Source organism: Ranitomeya variabilis, chromosome 2 (genome assembly GCF_051348905.1).
Source record: "Ranitomeya variabilis isolate aRanVar5 chromosome 2, aRanVar5.hap1, whole genome shotgun sequence".
NCBI classification, from domain to species: domain Eukaryota; kingdom Metazoa; phylum Chordata; class Amphibia; order Anura; family Dendrobatidae; genus Ranitomeya; species Ranitomeya variabilis.
Genome location: NC_135233.1, coordinates 94,810,912 through 94,837,155, shown reverse-complemented (window position 1 = coordinate 94,837,155; position 26,244 = coordinate 94,810,912). Strand labels below are relative to the sequence as shown.

The window sequence follows — 26,244 nt, the reverse complement described above, 5'->3', positions numbered from 1 at the left end:
AGATTTAGTTTTCGTCACCGCAGCTGCATGATATGTGGCTGCTAGACAGCTTGAATACATGTGGGGATTCCCTAGCAACCAGGCAACCCCCACATGTACTCAAGCTGGCTAGCAGCTGTAAATCACGTAGCTGTGTCAGCAAAAACTAAATCTCCGAGCACTCACAAATACCACCCGAGCGTGCTTGGGAAAACCCAAGCTACGAGTATACTCGCTCATCACTACTACTGACATGGGCGCAAACATCATCAACTACAACAAATGTCTGACTGCTGGGCTTGCCAACAAGGGTTTTGCCACCATGTATTCAGTCTTGCTTGCCAGAGGGATCAAATACTTATTTCTCACTGCAAAATGCAAATAAATTTATGTAATTTATACAATGTGATTTTCTGCATTTTATTTTTGATGTTCTATCTCTCAATGTTAAAATTAACCTACCCATAAAATTATAAACTGTTCATGTCTTTGTCAGTGGGCAAACTTACAAAATCAGCAAGGGATCAAATAATCATTTCCTTCACTGTACATGAACTGTAATGTCCAGTCAGCCCCATATACATTTGTATCACATAAACCTTCAATTCCCAGTATGTTCTTAACAATAGTAGTAATGACAGGGAAGTCCAGAATTCTGGACTTCCCTGTCATTACTATTAAAATACTTGACTGGACATAAAATCTATCTTAACAATAGTACCAATATGCTGGAAGTTGTTATCAGTCATTATCAGACTGTGGACCATACAGGGACGCGGTGAGACGTGGGCAAGATCACACAAACATTTACATCCAGGTACCTTATAGATGATGTCTCTTATTGAGGTTATTCTCTTTCTTTTCTTCATTTTGTCCAGATGTCATGATGACTTTTCACAGCCACAGCCCGTCTCTTCTCCGGTCTTCTGCAGCACATCTTGACACAATGCCCTTAAAAATAGCAGTGTCTTTAATGCTTCTTAATAAAAACTTCTGCCCTATTCTGAGCCCCTGAATAAATTATTGACGTTCACTGTATCCCTGTTAAGGATATGTATTTGATATCTGATTATGAATATATATATAAAACATGGATGATTATATTCAAAATGGACACTTTGCTGAATATATATCACAGATATTGAATGATGTGCTTATGTGTGTGCTCTAATTCATGCCTGTCAGCAGGTAACATAAACCTCGGGTGCATAGGCAGACATACCGCTGGTTCAACCGGTGCTGCTGCATCGGGGCCCAGAGGCTCTGGGGGGCCCCTGCAGAGCAGCTAATAATAAGGGCAATCTGGTCAGTTTATCTGGCCCAGATGCTTCGGGGGGCCCCTGGCCAGATTTCCTTCATGTGCGGCGGGCAGGGAGCAATCCCTGCAGCTCCGCAGCCTGCAAGAGAAAATCATAGCAGAGCGGAGCTGCAGGGAATGGATCCTTCCTGCTTCCTGCCTGCACTTCCTGTCTCACACAGCAGCGGCTGAATTACATCATCATTCAGCGCAGCAGCTGTGCAAGACAGGAAGCTGCTGGCGATGGTGCAGCTTCAGGATATCATGAGCAGAGGTGAGGTGAGGGGTGTGTGTGTGTGTATGCAGAGAGGTGAATGGTGCTGTGTGTGTCTGTGTTTGTGTATGCAGAGAGGTGAATGGTGCTGTGTGTGTCTGTGTGTGTGTAGGTGGAGGAGAGGGCAATGATGGGGGTGATAGGGCAGAAGGCAATGATTGGATTGACAGAGAGGGCAATGATGGAGGTGATGTGGCAGAAGGCAATGATTAGGTTGACAGAGAGGGCAATGATGGAGGTGATGGGGCAGAAGGCAATGATTGGGTTGACGGAGAGGGCAATAATGGGGGTGATGGGGCAGAACAGAAGGCAATGATTGGGTTGACAGAGAGGGCAATGATGGGGGTGATGGGGCAGAAGGCAATGATTGGGTTGACAGAGAGGGCAATGATGGGGGTGATAGGGCAGAAGGCAATGATTGGGGTGGTGGAAAGGGCAATAATGGGGTGGTGGGGAGGAGGAAATGATGGAGGTCGTAGAATGGGTAATTATGGGGTGGTGGGGGAGAAGACAATGATGATGGCAGTGGAAAGGACAATGATGGGCATGGTGGGGGAGGAAGAAATGATGGAGGTCGCAGAATGGGTAATTATGGGGGAGAAGACAATGATGATGGCAGTGGAAAAGACAATGATGGGGTGTTGGAGAGGATACAATGATGGAGGTGGTGGAATGGGTAATGATGGGGGTGGTGGGGAGGAGGAAATCATGGAAGTCATGGAATGAGTAATGATGGGGTGGTGGGGGAGAAGACAATGATGATGGCGGTGGAAAGGACAATGATGGGCTTGGTGGGGGAGGAGGAAATGATGGAGGTGGTGGAATGGGTAATGATGGGGTGGTTGAGAGAAGGCAATGATGGTGGCAGTGGAAAGGACAGTGATGGGGTAGTGGGGAGGAGGCAATGATAGAGGTGGTGGAATGGACAATAATGGGGTGGTGGGGAGAAAGCAATGCTGGAGGTGGTGAAGAGGGCAATCATGGGGTGGGAGAGAGGGCAATAATGGGATGCAGGGGGAGGAGGACAATGAGGGGTAAGGGGGGTTGGGATGGGAGGAAGGGGGATTTATAATGGATTTAGGAACAGGGGAAGGTGGAGGAAGACGTTATTATCAATTATTTTGTCTAACACAGTCTCTTAGTATAAAGTGTACTCACTTATGTATAGCACAGTCCCCTAATATATAGTGTACTCACTTTTATGTATAGCACCGTTCCTTAGTGTAAAGTGTACTCACTTGTTATGTATAACACCATCCTTAGTTACATAGTTTACTCTTTTGTAATGTATAGCACTGTCCCTTATTACGTTCCATCCTCTCTAGTTATATATGATGCCCTCCCTTGTTATATTGAGTTGCAGGATACTCCGGTCACATGGGAGAGCACAGGACACAGACGAAAAGAATTAAAAGTTTCTTTGTTTATTGAAATCCACAACGCGTTTCGACGGAACAGCTCCGTCTTCATCAGGTGGCAGTATACAGAGAGTGGGCCAGAGTAAGTATATAAAGGAGCACCAACCAATGAGATTTAAGGAGCGATTATTCGGAACACATGATTAGATGGGATCACATGATTAGTTAAGATACAAGTCGCAAATGCAGTTTAAAAACATATATATCAAAAAAGGTAAAAAAGACAGGATATACCGTGTTTCCCCGAAAATAAGCCACCCCCGATAATAAGCCGTAGTGGGGGGTAGAGAAGGGGCGGCTAATATAAGCCATACCCCGAAAATAAGCCGTAGTGGGAAACACGTGGAAAATATAAGCCATGGTACCTTTTGACTGCCTCGGTCCCCTCTGTCCTCTCTCTAGTGGCCCCGAGTGCAGGGTTAACTTTCTGTGTGCCCCGGCCGGAGCTCTGATTGGTCCAGCGGCTCCCCAGCATCTCGAGCGCTGATTGGCTCAGCAGCTCGAATGCTGATTGGCCCAGATGCCCTGCATGATGAGACAACCACACCTGCACCCTGCACCGCGGAGGAATCCATAAGGGAAAGCCACCATTACAAGGTAAGGAAATCCCACAATGTTAATTATCACATACCGGTGACGCTCCCCCTCCCCGTCCCACGGTCTCCGGGTGCCGCAGCTCTTCCCCTGTTCAGCGGTCACGTGGGACCGCTCATTAGAGAAATGAATAGGCTGCTCCACCTCCCATAGGGGCGGAGCCGCATAATTCATTTCTCTAATCAGCGGTGCCGGTGACCGCTGACAGAGGAAGAGGCTGCGGCACCGAAGACCAGCTGTCCGGGGGAAGGAGCGGGACGCCGGGAGCAGGTAAGTATGACATATTCACCTGTCCGCGTTCCACACGCCGGGCGTCGCGCCATCTTCCCGGCGTCTCTCCTCACTGACTGTGCAGGTCAGAGGGCGCGATGACGCATATAGTGTGCGCGCTGCCCTCTGCCAGTCAGTGCAGAGAGACGCCGGGACGGGACGCTGAGGAGCTGCAAGCAAGAGAGGTGAGTATGTGTTTTATTATTTTTATTGCAGCAGCAGCACAGCTATGGGGCAATAATGGACGGTGCAGAGCACTATATGGCACAGCTATGGGGCAATAATGGTGCAGAGCACTATATGGCACAGCTATGGGGCAATAATGGACGGTGCAGAGCACTGTATGGCACAGCTATGGGGCAATAATGGACGGTGCAGAGCACTGTATGGCACAGCTATGGGGCAATAATGGACGGTGCAGAGCACTATATGGCACAGCTATGGGGCAATAATGGTGCAGAGCACTGTATGGCACAGCTATGGGGCAATAATGGTGCAGAGCACTGTATGGCATTGCTATGGGGCAATAATGAACGGTGCAGAGCACTATATGGCACAGCTACTTTTTGGTTAAAAAAAAAAGTCGCCTTTTTTTTTGGCTAATATAAGCCATACCCCGAAAATAAGCCATAGTGGGACTTTTGGGGGTAAAAAGAATATAAGACACTGGCTTATATTCGGGGAAACATAATAATTCGGGGAAGCATAATAATTATATAAAATCAAATAGAATAAAAACAATAAAATGCATAAAAATAATAAGAGGACGGGGCAAAAGTGCGGCCATTATGTGACTTTTTCAATGATGAGATTTAACCCCTCAGCTGCCAGTGTGCCCAGTTTAAAAATCCAATAACTTTCTCTTCTTACTAAATTGGTAAAACGATCAGGCATATTATTTGGTATACTGCCAACGCGTTGTGGATTTCAATAAAAAAAGAAACTTTTAATCCTTTCATCTGTGTCCTGTGCGCTCCCATGTGACCGGAGTATCGTGCAACTCACTGTTTATTCCTCTCCCAAGGCAACCGGCAGGAGCTGCATCGGACCTTTCTCAATCAACATCTCCCCTGACTGCCAGCTTGGCGCTCCGTTAGCCTGTCTTCTCTGTATCTATCTGCGCCCTTGTTAAATAGCTTCCTCTGCTGTTATGTACAGTGCTGTCTCTTACATAGTTTATTCTTGTTATTTTGGTATTCACAGTGCACTCTTTCATTACATAGTCCCCTCTCTTGTTAGATATAAAATGACTACTGATGGAGGAGCCGGTGACCAGACTACCAGTCCATCAGCTCTTCCTTTAGAAAGGAAGCTTTCCCATGCTCCATCAGCCATCATTGCATTATACAGCTAACAAGACAGGATGGTATGTAATAAAAAAACAAGTCTCTATAAAATCCAATATGTAAGTGACAGCAATATTCATAATAAAGGAGACTATGTAATATATATATATATATATATATATATATATATATATATATATATATATATATATATATATATATATATATATTTGTGTAGCTTTGTCGCCTTAAAAGCAGGGGGGCCCAGACACATTTCCTGCACAGGGGCCCCAAGCTGTCTGTGTCCGCCCCTGCTCGGGTGGATTCTGATATGATGGTATAATCCAGTGAGCTTATAAAAAATGAATGATACTAAGTCTGGATGTACCAGGTTGTATCAGTCCCCACTCCCCTGATATAAACCAAAGATCAATATGCTGCGTGAAAGAGAGATGTCAGCTTGACCTAATTGATTAACCATTATAGTAATAAAGATAATGACAAGTGGTCAATAGTGATGAGCGAATATACTCGTTACTCGAGATTTCTCGAGCACGCTCGGGTGTCCTCCGAGTATTTTTTAGTGCTCGGAGATTTAGTTTTTCTTGCCGCAGCTGAATGATTTACATCTGTTCGCCAGCATATGTACATGTGGGGGTTGCCTTGTTTCTAGGGAATCCTGTGTGATGTAAATCTTTCAGCTGCGGCGAAGAAAAACTAAATCTCCGAGCACTAAAAAATACTCGGAGGACACCCGAGCATGCTCGAGAAATCTCGAGTAACGAGTATATTCGCTCATCACTAGTGGGCAACAGAAATCAGCAATGACTAGCAATAATTGAGATGATTATATAACTAGCAATAATTATGAGGCATTATATTACTATAATGGTTAATCAATTAGGTCAAGCTCACATCAGTCTTTCACGCAGCATATTGATCTTTGGTTTATATCAGGATAGTGGGGACTGATGGTTACAGTCACATTTAGAATCATTCATTCTTGATAGGCTCAGTGGATTATGCCATCATTTCAGAATCCACCCGAGGTTTATGTAACCTGCTGACAGGCATGAATTAGAGCACACACATGAGCACATCATTCAATATCTGTGATACATATTCAGCAAAGCGTCCATTTTGAATATAAGCGTCCATGTTTTGTATATCTTCATAATATAATATCAAATGCATATCCTTATCGGTCCCCCCTTTGGAGAAATGCTAAATCTAAAAACCCTAATCTCGTTAAGCCCATCGATCTGTCCTAGTGCGCTTAAAGCTTTCTTCACCGATTACGAGACAGCCTATCTCTAGTAGATGGACCCCCTCCTAATGAACTTGTGCAGAAGAAATTCAGATCCTACTCTCTCCCTCATTGGTGTGTTTCAGGCAGACATATTCCGGGGGAGGTGGATATGGCATTCCTCTCATGGTTTCACAGCAGCATCTTTCATCTAGAAGCTCATCAAAGTCGGCATACATGGTCATCACTGTGGTTTCCATGGTTTTCATCATCATCTTCTTAAGGCATGGAGCTATGCAGTATAAAATTAAGGCTAATACAATCAAAACACATAGGATAGCTATTTCATATTGTGTGAGTGCTCTTTGCCACCCATCCCACCTCCAAAACTAGGTGTCCCATCGATCCTTTACCCCTGAATTTTTGGCTAATTCTTCTGATAGGTCAGTAAGGCCTTTAAGTGTTCCATCTGGAGCTGTGCTGTTAGGTATGTAAGTGCAGCAGCTAGTACCTATCATTTTGCAGACTCCACCTTTTTCTGACAGGATCATGTCTAAGGCCATCCTGTTCTGGAAGGCCATGATGGATATGGGGCCTACTTGCTCAATAAGTCCCCTTATAGCATCTTTGGTGAAATCAACCTTTGTTGATTATAATATATGTAGTTTATCCAGTTTACATTTTTATTTATCCCAATCATGGAAATAATTGATTCCAATCCAGCTGCTACCTCATGTCTGGCTTTGAACTCATTAGGTACTCCCTGGTTGACCCCAATGGCGCCTATGTAGATATGGAAGTCAAAAGAACCTTGTAGTTCCCTCTTTACCTTCTGGGGTAGGTGGTCATCTCGGAGTATTTGATCCCAGCTGGGTAGATCAAATATATGGAAGGGCATAAAGGCTTTTACCATACCACCGTCCTTTCCAAGGGGTGTACAGTCTGGGCCTAATTTTCATGTCACCACATAGTCAATACACGTCAGGCAATTGGTAAATTTGGCCTAGGAATCATTGCATGGGCTTCCTTCCTGGACCTGGATGACATGATTGCAGTAGTCAGATGGTAACTTATCTACCTGTACCCCAGGACTATCTCGTTCAAAACAGGTGTATTTCCCTGGATAGGGGGTGATCCCATGGCCAGTTGGTTCCTTACTTTGGTAAGGTGGTTATAAGTGGGATACAGCTTAGCATTTTCGTGAGTTACCTTGGTGGTTGTTCATGTACAGTGATAGGGCACACGTGAATGCTTCTTCATCTACCCTTGGGTCTCTTGGGAAAGGCACTGTGCCTAAATGAGGTTGGGCAGTGGTGGAGGCTATGCATGAGTAATGATTTGCATTAGTGACAGTGTATCTTACCCATTCTAGCCAGATGTTGGAGTCAGAGAATCCTGTTTCTATTGCAAGTTTATCCTCATAGGTCAAATCTAATAAGAGTTTGGCTCCTGGTATTGTTTCATCTACTTCTTCAGTTTGTGTGTCAGTGATGTGCCTGGAATCAATGTTTCTTAACTGAAATCTACCCATTTTATCAACATCTCTAGCTCTCCCAAGTTTGGTACTTGAGCATAGCTCATACAACCCTTGGTCATTCTCTGAGGGATTGTCAATGGTGAGGTACAGAACTATACATCCCTCCTTGGGGCAATGAGTGGCAGGAAAGGAGAGTAATGAACCAGGAAGGCCCCTCTGGCCTTTAAAGGGGGCTTTGGTCAGAGTCAAGTGGGTTAATAGGCTGGCTCCCCATTTGTCTCTGCGTTGCAGGGCCTGGACTGGTTGATATCCCCAGTCACTTTCACCAGTGTGCCACCCAACAAGTGACCAATCCTCATAGTTTGCCCCTTCTCCTGTTTCAGCAGTGGTGACACAGGAGAATTGTGTGCCTAACCAGATTTCAAACTGTGCCATGGGACCTGGGCATTCTACTATGAGGCAATAATCAAATTCATACTGTATGTTACTCTTGGTTATAGGATGTTTCGCCCCCAGCAGTTCGGCCCCAGCAGTTCGCCCCAGGTACATTTCACCCCCGCACATTTCATCCCCAGCATTTGGCCCCCAGGATGATACTTACCTGTCGCAGCTGCAGTTCCCTGGGTCACAGAGTGCAGTCTAGCAGTTCCCCGTGACGTCAGATGGAAACAGTGGATTTAACATGTCACAAAAGTGCAGCACTCTGTACAGTACTTTTGTGACATTTGGATTGATGACGGACGGGAATTCATGAGCCACAAGGACAAACGGGGGCGAACTGCTGGGAGCGAAATGTACCCGGGGGCGAACTGCTGGGGGCGAAACATCCAAATCCCGTTACTCTTGGGGTAGAGACATTATACCAGAAGGTCACTATACCCTCCTCATGAATGACTGCCCCCTGGTGACTGGCTATGCCTTGGGCTAGATAAAGGATAAGTGTTTGATGGATGATGAGTGGTAGCCGGCACTGGCCCCTGGATCTGGCATCTTCTTGCAGTGGGAAGCGTGGATCCATGTGGTCTTTCTTTGAGCTTGACTGCTGTGGCAGTGGTCAACAGGACTTGGAACAGCAGTTATATCTGGGCTTGAGGATACGTCTGTTGATCCTCTTGGTGAGGACCCAGTCACCGAGCAGGTTCTGATGGGCTCCTTATAGGTCCTCAGGATCTGGGATGGATGAAAAAACTTGAGAATGTATTTTAGTTAGGTGTTTGATCATCTCAAACACAAACTTAGTCAAAGTGTCATATTGCATAGACAACTGCTGTGGGAAGTACAATCCTAGCCTGGGAGCACTTCTGTTATGATCCGGTGGTAGGATCTCAAAACTGACCTGATACATATAACCAGAATGTTAGGACAAGTTCTGGGGATGTGGAAGCTATACTGACCGCAATCCTGATCCTATTCAACACACTAAAGGCAGCCGTGGAGCGTTACCTAAAAACCTAGACGCCTCTTCACAGCCTGAGAAACTGACTGCCCCTAGAGAGAAAGCAAAGACCTCACTTGCCTCAGAGAAATAACCCCAAAGTTATAGACAGCCCCCCACAAATAATAACGGTGAGTTAAGGGGAAAATACAAACGTAGAAATGAAACAGGTTTAGCAAATGAGGCCCGCTATCACTAGATAGACAGAAAATAGATAGGAATCTGTGCGGTCAGTACAAAAACTATCAAAAATAAACCACGCAGAGAATACCAGAACCCCCACACCGACTCACGATGTGAGGGGCGCACTCTGCACCCCAGAACTAACCAGCAAGCAAAAAATCACATAAAAGCAAGCTGGACTGAACTCATCATATACTGAGAAATGTTTTCAAGGAAATAATGAGCAAAATGAACAAGCAAACTTAGCTTCTCCAGCAGGAGACTGGTCACAAGGAATATTCAGGAGAGCTGAGAATCAGGACTGAATACATCGACAGCAGGCAACAAATGAAGGTCCAGGTGAGTTAAATAGGCCCAGCATAGAAGGAAATGAAGCAGCTGAGCCCAGCCATATCGCTAAAGGCCACCAGAGGGAGCCCAAGAACAAACTCACACAGTACCACTCATGACCACAGGAGGGAGCCCGAGAACGGAATTCACAACAGTACCCCCCCCTTGAGGAGGGGTCACCGAACCCTCACCAGAGCTCCCAGGCCGATCAGGACGAGCCGAATGAAAGGCACGAACCAAATCGGCCGCATGGACATCGGAGGCGACAACCCAGGAATTATCCTCCTGACCATAGCCCTTCCATTTAACTAAGTACTGAAGCTTCCGTCTCGAAATATGAGAATCCAAGATCTTCTCCACCACATACTCCAACTCCCCCTCGACCAAGACAGGAGCAGGAGGATCAACAGAAGGGACCACAGGCACCACATATCTCCGCAACAATGACCTATGGAACACATTATGAATGGCAAACAATGTTGGGAGGTCCAAACGAAATGACACAGGGTTGAGGATTTCCAAAATCCTATAAGGACCGATGAAACGAGGCTTGAACTTAGGAGAGGAAACCTTCATCGGGACATAACGAGAAGACAACCACACCAAATCCCCCACACGAAGTCGGGGACCCACACAGCGACGGCGGTTAGCAAAGCGCTGAGCCTTCTCTTGGGACAACGTCAAATTGTCCACCACATGGTTCCAAATCTGCTGCAACCTATCCACCACAGAATCCACCCCAGGACAGTCAGAGGGCTCAACCTGACCCGAGGAAAAACGAGGATGAAAACCAGAATTGCAAAAGAAAGGTGAAACCAAAGTAGCAGAACTAGCCCGATTATTGAGGGCGAACTCAGCCAATGGCAAAAAAGTCACCCAATCATCCTGATCAGCAGAAACAAAACATCTCAAATAAGTTTCCAAGGTCTGATTAGTTCGTTCGGTTTGGCCATTCGTCTGAGGATGGATGGCCGACGAAAAAGACAATTCAATGCCTATCTTAGCACAAAAGGACCGCCAAAATCTGGACACAAACTGGGATCCTCTGTCAGACACAATGTTCTCCGGAATACCATGTAAACGAACCACATTCTGAAAAAACAGTGGCACCAAATCGGAGGAGGAAGGCAGCTTAGGCAAAGGTACCAAATGGACCATTTTAGAAAAACGATCACAAACCACCCAGCCCAGATGACAGACATCCTCTGAGAGACAGGAAGATCTGAAATAAAATCCATGGAAATATGCGTCCAAGGCCTCTTTGGGACAGGCAAAGGCAAAAGCAATCCACTGGCACGAGAACAGCAAGTTTTGGCCCGAGCACAAATCCCACAGGACTGCACAAAGGAACGCACATCCCGCGACAAGGAAGGCCACCAAAAGGACCTCGCCGCCAAATCCCTGGTACCAAAAATCCCAGGATGACCCGCCAACACCGAAAAATGGACCTCGGAAATAACTCTACTGGTCCATCTGTCCGGGACAAACAGTCTCTCCGGTGGACAACGGTCAGGTCTATTGGCCTGAAACTCCTGCAACACCCGTCGCAGATCAGGAGAGATGGCAGACAAAATTACCCCCTCTTTGAGGACACCAGTCGGTTCAGAAACTTCCGGGGAGTCAGGTACAAAACTCCTAGAAAGGGCATCAGCCTTCACGTTTTTCGAACCCGGAAGATATGAAACCACGAAATTGAAACGAGAGAAAAACAGCGACCATCGAGCCTGTCTCGGATTCAACCGTTTGGCAGACTCGAGATAAGTCAAATTCTTGTGATCCGTCAAGACCACCACACGATGCTTGGCCCCCTCAAGCCAATGTCGCCACTCCTCAAATGCCCACTTCATTGCCAACAACTCATGATTACCAACATCATAATTCCGCTCGGCAGGCGAAAACTTTCTTGAAAAGAAAGCACATGGTCTCATCACAGAGCCATCAGAGCTTCTCTGCGACAAGACAGCCCCTGCTCCAATCTCAGAAGCATCAACCTCGACCTGAAAGGGAAGAGAGACATCGGGCTGGCGCAAGACAGGAGCCGAAGAAAATCGACGTTTCAGCTCCTGAAAGGCCTTCACGGCCGCAGGAGACCATTTTGTCACATCAGAACCCTTCTTGGTCAAATCCGTCAAAGGCTTAACCACACTAGAAAAATTAGTGATGAAGCGACGGTAAAAATTAGCAAAACCCAAGAACTTCTGAAGACTCTTCACAGATGTAGGTTGAGTCCAGTCATAAATAGCCTGGACCTTGACTGGATCCATCTCAATATTAGAAGGAGAAAAAATAAAGCCCAAAAAGGAAACCTTCTGGACTCCGAAGAGACATTTAGAGCCCTTCACAAACAAGGCATTGGCACGCAGGACCTGAAATACCATCCTGACCTGCTTCACATGAGACTCCCAATCATCAGAAAAGACCAAAATATCATCCAGGTACACAATCATAAATCTATCCAGATACTCTCGGAAGATGTCATGCATGAAGGACTGAAACACAGAGGGGGAATTAGAAAGCCCAAAAGGCATCACCAAGTACTCAAAATGGCCTTCGGGCATATTAAATGCTGTTTTCCATTCATCGCCCTGCTTTATGCGCACAAGATTATACGCTCCTCGAAGATCTATCTTGGTGAACCAACTGGCCCCCCTAATCCGGGCAAACAGATCGGACAACAGTGGCAAGGGGTACTGAAATTTGACCGTGATGTTATTTAGAAGGCGATAATCAATACAGGGTCTCAGAGAACCATCCTTCTTGGCCACAAAAAAGAACCCCGCACCCAAAGGGGACGAGGACGGGCAAATATGCCCCTTCTCCAAGGACTCCTTTATATAACTCCGCATAGCGGCATGTTCTGGTACAGATAAATTAAAAAGTCGTCCCTTAGGGAACTTACTACCAGGAATCAGATTTATAGCACAATCACAATCCCTATGAGGAGGTAGGGCACTGGATTTGGGCTCATCAAATACATCCTGGTAGTCCGACAAAAATTCAGGGACTTCAGAAGGAGTAGAAGAAGCAATTGACACCAAAGGAGCATCGCAATGAATTCCCTGGCAACCCCAACTTGACACAGACATTGCTTTCCAATCCAGGACTGGATTATGAGCCTGCAGCCATGGCAGACCCAACACTACAACCAGAGGCGTAGCTAGGGTTTCAACTTAGGGGGGGCGAAACATCTGAGTGGGCCCCTAACCAGTTAACCCTGATTACAGCTACGGTTGAGCACTCTAATTGTGAATATAGGGGAACCTTAGAATATGACCGCACTGTTATTGAAAATAAATCTATATACAAAAACGAACATTGACTTTACCACCATATAGTGACAATATGCAACTTTGATGGTCACAATACTCTGAGTGCCCCTATAACAATGATGCTTAAGTGCCCACTTTACATTTAATAATGTCCCCTAAGTTCCCTCATGTACTGCTCCATTATACACAGTATGGTGAGCTTAAAGCTTCCCTATACACAGTCTAAGGCCCCCACAGCTCCCCTATACACAGTATGGTGATTCTATAACTCCCCTTTACACAGTATGATGTTCCCACTGCTCCTCTCTACACAGTATGATCCCACTGCTCCCCTATAGATAGTATGAGCCCAATGCTCCCCTATACACAGTATACTGCTGACAGAACTCCACTATAGAAAGTATAATGCCCCCCAGAGCTCCCCTATATACAGTGTAATGGGCCAACAGCTCCCATATGCACAATATGCCTTCAAAGTTCCCTATACACAGTATGATGGGTCTGCAGCTCCCATCAAACAGTATGATGTCCCCCACAGTTCCCCTGTACACAGTATGATGGGCCCACAGCTTCCTTATACACAGTATGATGGGCCCACAGCTTCCTTATACACAGTATGATGGGCCCACAGCTCCCTTATACACAGTATGATGGGCTCGCAGCTCCCTTATACACAGTATGATGTCCCCCACAGTTCCCCTGTACACAGTATGATGGGCCCACAGCTTCCTTATACACAGTATGATGGGCCCGCAGCTCCCTTATATACAGTATGATGAGCCCGCAGCTCCCTTATACACAGTATGATGGACCTGCAGCTCCCTTATACACAGTATGATGGGCCTGCAGCTCCCTTATACACAGTATGATGAGCCCGCAGCTCCCTTATACACAGTATGAGCCCGCAGCTCCCTTATACACAATATGATGGGCCCGCAGCTCCTTTATACACAGTATGATGGGCCCGCAGCTCCTTTATACACAGTATGATGGGCCCGCAGCTCCCTTATACACAGTATGATGGGCTTGCACCTCCCTTATACACAGTATGATGGGCTTGCAGCTCCCTTATACACAGTATGATGGGCCCGCAGCTCCCTTATACACAGTATGATGGGCCTGCAGCTCCCTTATACACAGTATGATGGGCCCACAGCTCTTATACACAGTATGCTGGACCCGCAGCTCCCTTATACACAGTATGATGGGCCCGCAGCTTCCTTATACACAGTATGATGGGCCTGCAGCTCCCTTATATACAGTATGATGGGCCCGCAGCTCCCTTATACACAGTATGATGGGTCCACAGCTCCCTTATATACAGTATGATGGGCCTGCAGATCCCTTATACACAGTATGATGGGCCCGCAGCTCACTTATACACAGTATGATGGGCATACAGCTCCCTTATACACAGTATGATGAGCCCGCAGCTCCCTTATACACAGTATGATGGGCCCGCAGCTCCCTTATACACAGTATGATGGGCTTGCAGCTCCCTTATACACAGTATGATGAGCCCGCAGCTCCCTTATACACAGTATGATGGGCCCGCAGCTCCCGTATACACAGTATGATGGACTCACAGCTTCTTTATACACAGTATGATGGACCCGCAGCTCCCTTATACACAGTATGATGAGCCCACAGCTCCCTTATACACAGTATGATGGGCCCGCAGCTCCCTTATACACAGTATGATGGGCCCGCAGCTCCCTTATACACAGTATGATGGACCCGCAGCTCCCTGTCATGATTTGGATGCCCCGGTCATTTACTCATCCTCCGGCGTATTCACTATTTTGTGGCACTGCTGCAGTGCCGCGGCTCAAACTTGTGAGCGCAGCTTCTGACTGGCCAGAAGTTAGAAGCTACGTCACAAGTGCTCAATGTAAGACTATGAGGCAATGTGCACTTGCTGCGGATTCGTGTGCGGATTTACCACGGATTTCCTGTGATTTTGTGCAGATTTCACCTGCATTTTACCACCTGCAGAATCCTATACAGGAGCAGGTGTAAAACGCTGCGGAATCCGCAAAAAGAATTGACATGCTGCGGAAAATACAACGCAGCATTTCCGCTTGGTATTTTCCGCACCATGTGCACTGCGGATTTGGTTTTCCATAGGTTTACATGGAACTGTAAACCAGATGGAAAACTGCTGTGAATCCGCAGCGGATAATCCGCACTGTGTGCACACAGCCTGACAGTGAGAGACAGGCCAGAACAAGGCTCCCATAGACTCACATTGATTAGTGACCTCTGCGCTGCTCCATGAAACACTGGAGCCTCGGGCAGGCCACAAAGTGCAGGAGACGGAGCTGAGCGGAGACTAAAACAGATGAAAACGCCAGAAGGCGAGTATCAGACAGGGGGCAGGGGACGCGGATTTTCAGCACCGCTCCAGCAATGAAATAAAATATAATGCTGGAGTGGTGCTGTAAATGTGATGCAGCTCTTGGTTACTGTATGGGGGCTCCTTATACTAATACTCATAAAAGACCCAGGTGGTACGTATCAATAGCCCCCTAACCCCCCCCCCCCCCCCATCTCCAGCCTCCCCAGACTGCAAATATTACGTGATGGAGTACATATAATATCATAACTAAACATTATAATATTCAGCCCCCAGTGACCTGTCTCCCCTCCCCCACTTCAGCCTCATTACCCCCATCATCTCACATCCACCCCTCAGTGCCCTGTCCCACCTCACCCACCTTCTGCCCTCACAATACCCCCATGGTCTCACATTCACCCCTCAGTGTCCTGTCCCCCCTCACCCACTTTCAGCCCCCCCAATACCCCAACGGTCTCAGTGACATACCTGAATTAAATAAACCTAATAAGTTCCATCCCCACTTACTGATGAAGTTTGCACTGCAGGCAGGACCAGGAAGTAAGTGAAATGCACGGTGTGGGCACTAGGACCCAGCGTGCCTGAGCCAATCCCAGCGTGCACAGAGTGAAAAAGCACTGCAGCCAGGGAAAGCTTCATGATCAGGTCAGACACAGGCGAAACCATTCACTGCAGGGGGGAGACTCTGCAGCCGACACTGTGCTAATAGGCAGCCTGCAGAGTCTCCGTCAGATAGGAGCAGACATTACACTGCTCTGCTCCTATGCGGTGTTCTGCCTCCTCACAGAAGTGGCCCTGGCTCCCGGAGGGCCCCTTCATGTGACAGGGCCCGGGACGATGGCCCCCTCTGCCCCCCCAGTAGCTACGCTACTGACTACAACATCATGCAAATTATGTAGCACAAGAAAGCGAATCACCTCCTGATGTGCAGGAGCCATGCACATGGTCACTTGGGTCCAGTACTGAGGTTTATTCTTGGCCAATGGCATAGCATCAATTCCCTTTAGTGGAATAGGGAATTGTAAAGGCTCCAAGATAAAACCACAGCGCCTGGCAAATGACAAATCCATCAAATTCAGGGCGGCACCTGAATCCACAAAGGCCATAACTGAGTAGGAAGACAGAGAGCAAATCAAAGGAACAGACAAAATGAATTTAGGTTGTACAGTACCAATGGTGACAGACTTGGCAAACCTTTTTGTGCGCTTAGAACACTCTGAGATAATATGAGTAGAATCACCACAGTAAAAGCACAACCCATTCTGACGTCTGAGGTTTTGCCGTTCAACTCTGGTCAGAATCCTGTCACATTGCATAGGCTCAGGTTTCTGCTCAGAAAATACCGCCAGATGGTGCACAGGTTTGCGCTCCCGCAAACGCCGATCAATCTGAATGGCCAAAGACATTGACTCATTCAGACCCGCAGGCGTGGGGAACCCCACCATAACATCTTTAAGGGCTTCAGAAAGACCCTTTCTGAAAATCGCCGCCAGGGCGCACTCATTCCATTGAGTGAGCACAGACCACTTCCTAAAGTTCTGACAATAAACCGCTGCTTCATCTTGACCCTGAGGGAGAGCCAGCAAAACCTTCTCTGCTTGGTCTACCAGATTAGGTTCCTCATAAAGCACTCCAAGCGCCAGAAAAAACGCATCCACATTTAGCAATGCAGGATCTCCTGGCACCAGAGAGAATGCCCAATCTTGAGGGTCACCACGTAACAAAGAAATAACAATTTTAACTTGCTGAACAGAATCACCAGAGGAGCGAGGACTCAGAGAAAGGAATAACTTACAATTATTCTTAAAGTTCAAAAAACTAGATCTATCTCCGGAGAACAGCTCAGGAATTGGTATTTTAGGCTCTGACATAGGACTGCGGACTACATAATCCTGAATGCCCTGTACCCTTGCAGTGAGATGATCCACACTAGAAGACAGACGCTGAATGTCCATATCTGCAGCTGAGTTCAGAACCACCCAGAGATTAAGGGGAGGAGAGAGACTAAACACAGTGCAGAGAAGAAAAAAAAAAATGACTTCAGGATTTCTCTTCTCCCTCTTCTGCTGCATTAACACTTTGTGGCCTGCTGTACTGTTATGATCCGGTGGTAGGATCTCAAAACTGACCTGATACATATAACCAGAATGTTAGGACAAGTTCTGGGGATGTGGAAGCTATACTGACCGCAATCCTGATCCTATCCAAACACACTAAAGGCAGCTGTGGAGCGTTACCTGAAAACCTAGACGCCTCGTCACAGCCTGAGAAACTGACTGCCCCTAGAGAGAAAGCAAAGACCTCACTTGCCTCAGAGAAATAACCCCAAAGTTATAGACAGCCCCCCACAAATAATAACGGTGAGTTAAGGGGAAAATACAAACGTAGAAATGAAACAGGTTTAGCAAATGAGGCCCGCTATCACTAGATAGACAGAAAATAGATAGGAATCTGTGCGGTCAGTACAAAAACTATCAAAAATAAACCACGCAGAGAATACCAGAACCCCCACACCGACTCACGATGTGAGGGGCGCACTCTGCACCCCAGAACTAACCAGCAAGCAAAAAATCACATAAAAGCAAGCTGGACTGAACTCATCATATACTGAGAAACGTTTTCAAGGAAATAATGAGCAAAATGAACAAGCAAACTTAGCTTCTCCAGCAGGAGACTGGTCACAAGGAATATTCAGGAGAGCTGAGAATCAGGACTGAATACACCGACAGCAGGCAACAAATGAAGGTCCAGGTGAGTTAAATAGGCCCAGCATAGAAGGAAATGAAGCAGCTGAGCCCAGCCATATCGCTAAAGGCCACCAGAGGGAGCCCAAGAACAAACTCACACAGTACCACTCATGACCACAGGAGGGAGCCCGAGAACGGAATTCACAACACACTTCCAAACAGGATCTCATATGGGCTAAGTTTGGTTGGACCAGCTGGTATGTGTCTGACACTAAACAGTGCAAGGGGAAGGCTCTCATGCCATGGCTTCCCTGTCTCATTGAGCATTTTACCTTTTAGTGTCCCATTTAACCTCTCAACCTTGCCACTGCTCTGTGGATGGTATTGCGTGCGTAGGGCTAACTCTGTCCCTAAGGCTTCCCATATATCCTTTGTGAGACTGGCTGTGAACGCAAGCCCTTGGTTACTTTCTATGGTCTCTGGGAGCCCATACCTGCACACAGAGAGAATATTCCTTGCAGTGGTTTTTGCTGATTGATTTTTCACTGGAAAAGCTTCTGGCCACCCTGAGAATATATCTACCACCACAAAGGCATAAGCAAACCCCCTGAGTGCGGCATTTGGATGTGGTCTATCTGTATGCCCTGGAAAAGGGCATAGGCAGGGCCAGACTGGCCATCTGGACTATTCTAGCGAAGGGCCTGTCTGGTCATGGGCTGCCTTGTCTGCAACGTTGCTAACAGAATCGGTGTTCTCAAGATACCCATACTGTTGTGATGGAGCGCAAAGTTGCTGACTCCGTCACTTACCCCAACAGGCCACAAGTATCATTAGAAATATTGGTCTTGTAGAAAATCTTCCTTTCCTCCATCCATGGTCATATTAGTAATATATCCCATCTGGTTCATGGGGACGGGGACAATGTGGGCCTGTGTGTTTTCAAATGCCAGAACTGAATTTCAGGCCAAGTCCGTACCTGGGTATAGGGGTCTGGGTGTGCACTTCTGACATGTCTTTTCTGTTTTTCCTGGATTGCAGCAGGCACAGACAAGACATCCTTTTGTGACATTTGTGGCTACTGTTCAGAAGCCTGGTGCATGTTTGTACTGTCTCACAAGATTGTGCATCTTGATCTTGGACTGGTGAATTGTGCCATGGGCCCATTTGGCCACCATAGGGTAGAGAACTCTTGATAGGCAGGGTTTTCCTTTGTTCATCATTAGGTGTCTTTCATCCTGTATGGCTCCATCTTGGGTCTATTTTTCCTTTTCTTCTTTGGATGCTTGCTTCTGGAGTGTCAAAAGGATCTTCTCCCAGGATTGTTTCTTTTCCTCTGTTTCCGGATCCATTAGAAAGTACAGATGAGATGTTTCTGTGTCAAGCGATGGCATTGCTGCTTCTTTCGCTGTATCATCAGCCAGTCTGTTACCCACTGCTTCCGTTGAGGTTCCTCCAGTGTGCGCCTTTACCTTTACCACGGGAACTCTTTATGGCATTAATAAGGACTCCATCAGTTCTTGTATGGCTTTGTGGTGTCTGACACGCGTTCCATTAGCTGTGATGAAGTCTCTTGGCCTCCAGTTTGGTCCATAGTTTGGTCCACTAGAATATATTGTAGCTTTGCGTTGAGCAGACATTTTGCATGCTTCTGTCAAGGCTCGTAGTTCTGCCTCCTGTGCAGAGTCGGATGGAGGAAGTGGTTTTGCTAGGAGTACAGTATCTTCCGTGAATACTGCTATACCAGTGTGGAAACGACTTTCCTGGCCTGCATACCTTGTTCCATCTGTAAAAAACATTAGGTCAGGATCTTCCAAAGGTACATCAGTGATGAAAGCGAGACAATCACGTTGAGCCATATCAGAGTCGACTACCTCTTCCACTAGTGTGTCAGAGATGATCTTCATCCTCTTCCCCCTTGGCTTTCTTATTTCAAATTTACAACAAATACACTATTTTGATGCTTTATTATATTCATATTTTTACTCATTGCAGAACAACTTCCCAGAAGAGCTTCAAAGCAGCAAGTAAGGGTTTAATTAAAATAAAAGCAAGTGGTGCTTCGGCTGCTTCTAAAAAAGATTATGGGTAAGCTTGAAATGTCTATTGCTTGTCAAATTTTGAAAGCAATACACCATTAAAACAATGTAAAAAAACATATAGCATACATATGAATAATGCTTTTTATATATTCGAGGTAAATGACCATATGAAACAATAGGATACAATAACATGATGTAAATAGAACATAAAATTACAAGCAAAATGGTGTGTTTAACTCCTTAGTTCTCCGATGTCGGATACCCTCCCTTTGATGTGGGCTCCGGCGGTGAGCCCAGATCTTTGCAGGGACATGTCAGCTGTTTTGAACAGCTGACATGTGCCCGCAATAGCCGCAGGTGGAATCACGATCCACCCACAGCTATTAACCAGTTAAATGCCGCTGTCAAACTCTGACAGCGGCATTTAAATTGCGCATCCGGCCATCGGGCCAGAAATACGCACACTGGTGACCCGGTGAGGTGATTGTGGATCACCGATGTGTTGGCATGACAACCAGAAGTGTCCTGGAGACCTCTATGGTTATCAGTGCCAGCTTGCTGTGATCGCCACCCAGTGGTCGGCACTCATAGCAAGTGAGTAAATCTGCTATATAGAGGCGATCTGAACAGTGCCTCTATGTAGCAGGGCCGATCGGAATGTGTCAGCTTCTAGTCTCCTGTGGAGACTATTGAAGCATGCCAAAAGTTTAAAAACAAGCTCCATTCAAAATAAAGCAATAAAAATAAAATCAAAATACACATATTTGGTTTTGCCACATTCAGAATTGTCCGATGTATCAATAAAAAAAAGAATTAACCTGATCGCTGAATGGCGTAGCGAGAAAAAAGTCAAAATGCCAAAATTACGTTTTTTTGTCGCCGCGACGTTGCATTAAAATGAATTAACAGGCGATCAAAAGATCACATCTGCACCAAAATAGTATCATTAAAAATGTCAGCTTGGCGCGCAAAAAATAAGCCCTCACACAACCCGAGATCATGAAACATGGAGACGCTATGGGTATCGGAAAATGGTGCAATTTGTTTTAACAAAGTTTGGAATTTTTTTTCACCACTTAGATAAAAAAGAACCTAGACATGTTTAGTGTCTATGAACTCGTAATGACCTGGAGAATCATAATGGCAGGTCAGGTTTAGCATTTAATGAACCTAATAAAAAAAGCCAAGCAAAAAACAAGTGTGGGATTGCACTTTTTTTGCAATTTCACCACACTTGGAATTTTTTTCCTGTTTTCTAGTGCACGACATGGTAAAACCAATGGTTTTGTTCAAAAATACAACTCGTCCTGCAAAAAACAAGCCCTCACATGGCCATATTGACGTAAAAATAAAAAAGTTATGGATCTGGGGAGAAGGGGAGCGAAAACCAAAAATCTCCAGGGGTTAAGAGGTTGAGAAAAAACAAATCTACTTTTTGTTTGTCATTTTTAACACTTTCACAAAAAAACATGATAGACTCATTTATCATAAAACTAAGACCACCTGATGACTTCAGTCGAAAATTAAAAAAGATGTGCGTTATTTATCTAAATGATAACCAATTTGTTTTGTTATTATGGTGATATAATGTAAGACATGAAATATTGATGTTGATAAAAATGGAAGAATTAAATTTCTGCAAACCAAAAATTTTAATTAAACATTTGAGCTTATTACTGGAGACGAGAACAAGAGGTAAGGCTTTACTTGAAAACTTGGTTAGAAAAGAATTAATTAGTTACATATTTTTACAAATTTTTTGCAATTTGTATTTTCCAAAAGCAAAATAGGGGACTTGCCCAACAAGCTAAATCCATACCCAAATCTTGCTTTACAGTATTTTGTGTCTTCACATCCAGTCAAACTGGACCTAGATTATTGTAATGTATAATTTTTCCATATTGTTAAAAGGGTTATCCGAGACTTTGGTGGGGGATAAGATCCTACAGGCAAATAGTTCTACCTACCTGTACTACCCAACACAGATCTCTGCTGACTCACAGCAGTCACAGACGGCTCCTTCAGGCAATTATACTGCTTCATTTCACCACACATCAACAAAGCATCTTTTCCTTTTCTACTCTGCTCTGTCGATGGAACATCACTGCCGACGTCATGCTGATTGACAGCGCGCTACCAGCTGAATTTTTTATAGCACAGAGGTCGGGGGCAAGCAATACAGTTTACTTAAAAAAATAACAAAAAAAACTCCAACTATATAGAACGTTTTCGGAACAGGTATACTATTTATAAAACACTTCTCACTATAGCACCATCTTTTTACAAAGATATTATTGACAAGCTTATTTTAGAGTATATTATTTAAATAAGCAGAAGATAGCATCATGCAAATTGAAAATAAATGCACTTTGTAAAGGTTATTAAAATATGATTTTTTGCATAAATAGTTTTAGTTTTTTTTATTGCAAAATTGTAAAAAAAATCTAAATGACAAAAACAATGGCATAAAACAAGTCCACATACAGTGGGAAAAATAAGTACCGTATATACTAGAGTATAATCCGACCCCCCTAATTTTGCCACAAAAAACTGGGAAAACTTAATGACTCGAGTATAAGCCTAGGGTGGAAAATGCAGCAGCTATAGGTAAATTTCAAAAATAAAAATAGATACCAATAAAAGTAAAATTAATTGAGACATCAGTAGGTTAAGTGTTTTTGAATATCCATATTGAATCAGGAGCCCCATATAATGCTCCATACAGTTTATGATGGGCTCCATAAGATGCTCCATATTAAAATATGCCCCGTATAATGCTCCACAAATGTGGATTCTGGCCCCATAAGATGCTCCATACAGATATTTGCCCCCATATCATGCTGCACATGGCCCCATACAGATGCCCCATACAGATATTTGCCCCCATATCATGCTGCACATGGCCACATAAGATGATCCATACAGATATTTGCCCCATATGCTGTTGCTGCGATTAAAAAAATAAAAAAATTACATACTCACCTCTCCGGCCCCCGGCACTTGCTATAGTCACCTGCTCCCCGTTCCACCGCTGACCGCCGCTGTGACTTCCCATCCTCTGCACCAATGTTCAGGAAGAGGGCGGCGCGCACTAATCGCGTCACCGCGCCCTCTGCCCTGAGCGTCACTGCGTAAGACACAGCGGCGCCAACGGTGGAACAAAGACCAGGTGAATATCGCGCACTGACCCCATCATACTCACCTGCTCCCGGCGAGGTCCCTTCACGTCTGTTCCCCGGCGCCGCATTTTCTTCCTGTAGTGACCGGTCACCGTTACCGCTCATTACAGTAATGAATATGTAGCTCCACCCCTATGGGAGGTGGAGCCGCATATTCATTAATGTAATGAGCGGTACCATGTGACCGCTCACTACAGGAAGAAACTGCCGCGCGGGGAAGCAGGGACATGCAGGGACCGCGCCAGGAGCAGGTGAGTATTAGACAGCCCCCGCTCCCCCTCCCCTGCTGACCCCTGGGTATGACTCGAGTATAAGCCGAGAGGGGGACTTTCAGCCCAAAAAAGTGGGCTGAAAATCTCAGCTTATACTCGAGTATATACAGTATTTGATACACTGCCGATTTTGCAAGTGGACAGGTAATTTTTGTCGTAGGTACACTTCACCTGTGAGAGACAAAATCTTAAAAATAAACTCCAGAAAATCACAATGTATGATTTTTTACATTTTATTGCATGAAATAAGTATTTGATCACCTACCAGCCAGCAAGAATTCTGTCTCTCACAGACCTGATAGTTTTTCTTTAATAAGCCTCCTACTCTGCACTCATTACCTCTATTAATTGCACCTGTTTAAACTTGCTTCCTGTGTAAAAGACACCTGTCCACACACTCAACCACACTTCAACCTCTCCACCATGGCCAAGACCAAACAGCTGTCGAAGGACAGCAGGGACAAAATTGTTGACCTGCATAAAGCTGTGATGGGCTGCAAAGATGTAAAAGATCCATTTTCCACATGAATGGATATTAAAAATGAACAGCTCCTTTCATCAGACAATGACCAGTTTTTGACTTTGCAATGTGGGCAGGTCTGTGCAAAAGCTCCAGTAATTCTTAATTTTTGTATTCTGCAGTGATACTACAAAAAAGCCACAAAAAGAGGAAAAAATCCTCCAATATTCAAGAAAAAAAAAAAACAGACAGCGATGCTTACCTGCCTAACTGGTCCTCAATACAAATGCACTAACAGGGTGCAGCGGACCCATGTAAAATGGCAACTGCACAGGTGCAATAATACACTCCAGTGCAAAAAAATATAATCTGTACGTGGCAATGTTCACACAAGGAATGCAGAGCATCTTGTTCTCAGCCTATTAATGACGCCCTATGGCGGGCTGCCCAGTGCTAACTATAATGCATCCTGTGTGAACAGAGGCCACAGTCTACAGAACCATTTTTTTGGGGTGCAGTGGGGCCCAAATGGACCTCTGATCACACAGGATGCATTATAGTTAGCACTGGGCAGCCCGCCATAGGGCGTCATTAATAGGCTGAGAACCAGATGCTCTGCATTCCTTGTGTGAACATTGCCACATACAGATTATATTTTTTTGCACTGGAGTGCCACACTGCCAATCCCTGATTGAAGGATGGCTGTTTCATTTGGTATTATTGCACCTGTGCAGTTGCCATTTTACATGGGTCCGCTGTACCCTGTTAGTGCATTTGTATTGAGGCCCATTTAGACAGGTAAGCATCTCTGCCTGTTTTTTTTTTTTTTCTTGAATACTACAAAAAAGGATATTGCACAAGTCCAAATGAGTGAAGTTACCGAGGAGCCCACTATAGAACAAGTAGAAAGGTATTATGATGGAGGACTGTGATTACAGTGGCATGTAAAAGTATGGGCACTCCTGGTCAAAATTACTTTTATTGTAAACAGTTAAGCAAGTTGAAGATAAAATGATCTCTAAAAGGCCTAAAGTTAAAGATAACACATTTCCTTTGTATTTTAGGGGGAAAAAATATATTGTAATTTTTTACATTTTAAAAATTTAAAAAACAAAAATTGGCTGATGCAAAAGTTTGGGCATCCTTGGAGATTTGTGTGTTCAGATAACTTTTACCAAGGTTTCAGACCTTAATTAGCCTGTTAGGGTTGACTCAAAAAGAAGTACAGTAAGGTCATGGAGTGGCCTGGCCAGTTTTCAGACCTTAATCCCATAGAAAACTTATGGAGGGAGTTGAAGCTCCATGTTGCCAAGTGACAGCCTCAAAAGCTTAATGATTTAGAGATGATCTGAAAAGAGGAGTGGACCAAAATTCCTCCTGACATGTGCGCAAACCTCATTATCAACTACAAAAAACATCTGACTGCTGTGCTTGCCAACAAGGGTTTTGCCACCAAGTATTCAGTCTTATTTGCCAGAGGGATCAAATACTTATTTCTCATTACAAAATGCAAATACATTTATATAATTTATACAATGTGATTTTCTGGATTTTATTTTTGATATTCTATCTCTCAATGTTAAAATTAACCTACCCTTAAAATTATAGACTGTTAATGTCCTTGTCAGTGGGCAAACTTACAAAATCAGCAAGGGATCCAATAATTATTTCCTTCACTGTACATGAATTGTAATGTCCAGTCAGCCCCATATACATTTATATCACATGAACCTTCAATTCCCAGTATGTTCTTAACAATGGTAACAAGATGCTGGATGTTGTTATCAGTCATTATCAGACTGTGGACCATACATGGACCACAATACTGGTGAGATGCGGTCAGGATCACACATAAACATTTACATCCAGGTACCTTATCGATGATGTTGTGTCTTATTGGAGTTGTTCTCTTTCTTTTCTTCATCTTGTCCAGACTTCATGATGACTTTTCACAGAAACAGCCGTCTCTTCTCCGGTCTTCTGCAGCACATCTGGACACGATGCCCTTAAAAATAGCAGTGTCATTATAATGCTTCTTAATAAAAATCTCTGCCCTATTCTGAGCCCCTGAATAAATTATTGATGTTCACTATAACCCCCTGCACAAAATATGTGACTCGTATGGTACTATCTCCTCACACTATTCCCCTCAATAGTCTCCTCACACATTTCTACCTCCCTCACACTGTTACC

At 45.1% G+C, this 26,244-nt stretch overlaps 1 protein-coding gene across 8 annotated transcripts in view; it reads left to right on the top strand.

Annotated features, from left to right (window-relative positions):
* The window catches only part of LOC143804537 (protocadherin Fat 4-like), a 285,900-nt gene that overhangs the window by 190,730 nt on the left and 68,926 nt on the right, over positions 1–26,244 (top strand). For 6 of the 8 annotated variants that reach the window (XM_077282725.1, XM_077282729.1, XM_077282728.1 and 3 more), the window contains one exon: positions 20,094–20,186. The exons of the other annotated variants lie outside the window; for them this stretch is intronic. In XM_077282725.1, coding sequence (XP_077138840.1) covers positions 20,094–20,186 — 93 coding nt within the window. The remainder of the gene's footprint in view (positions 1–20,093; positions 20,187–26,244) is intronic. 8 annotated transcript variants of the gene reach the window in all.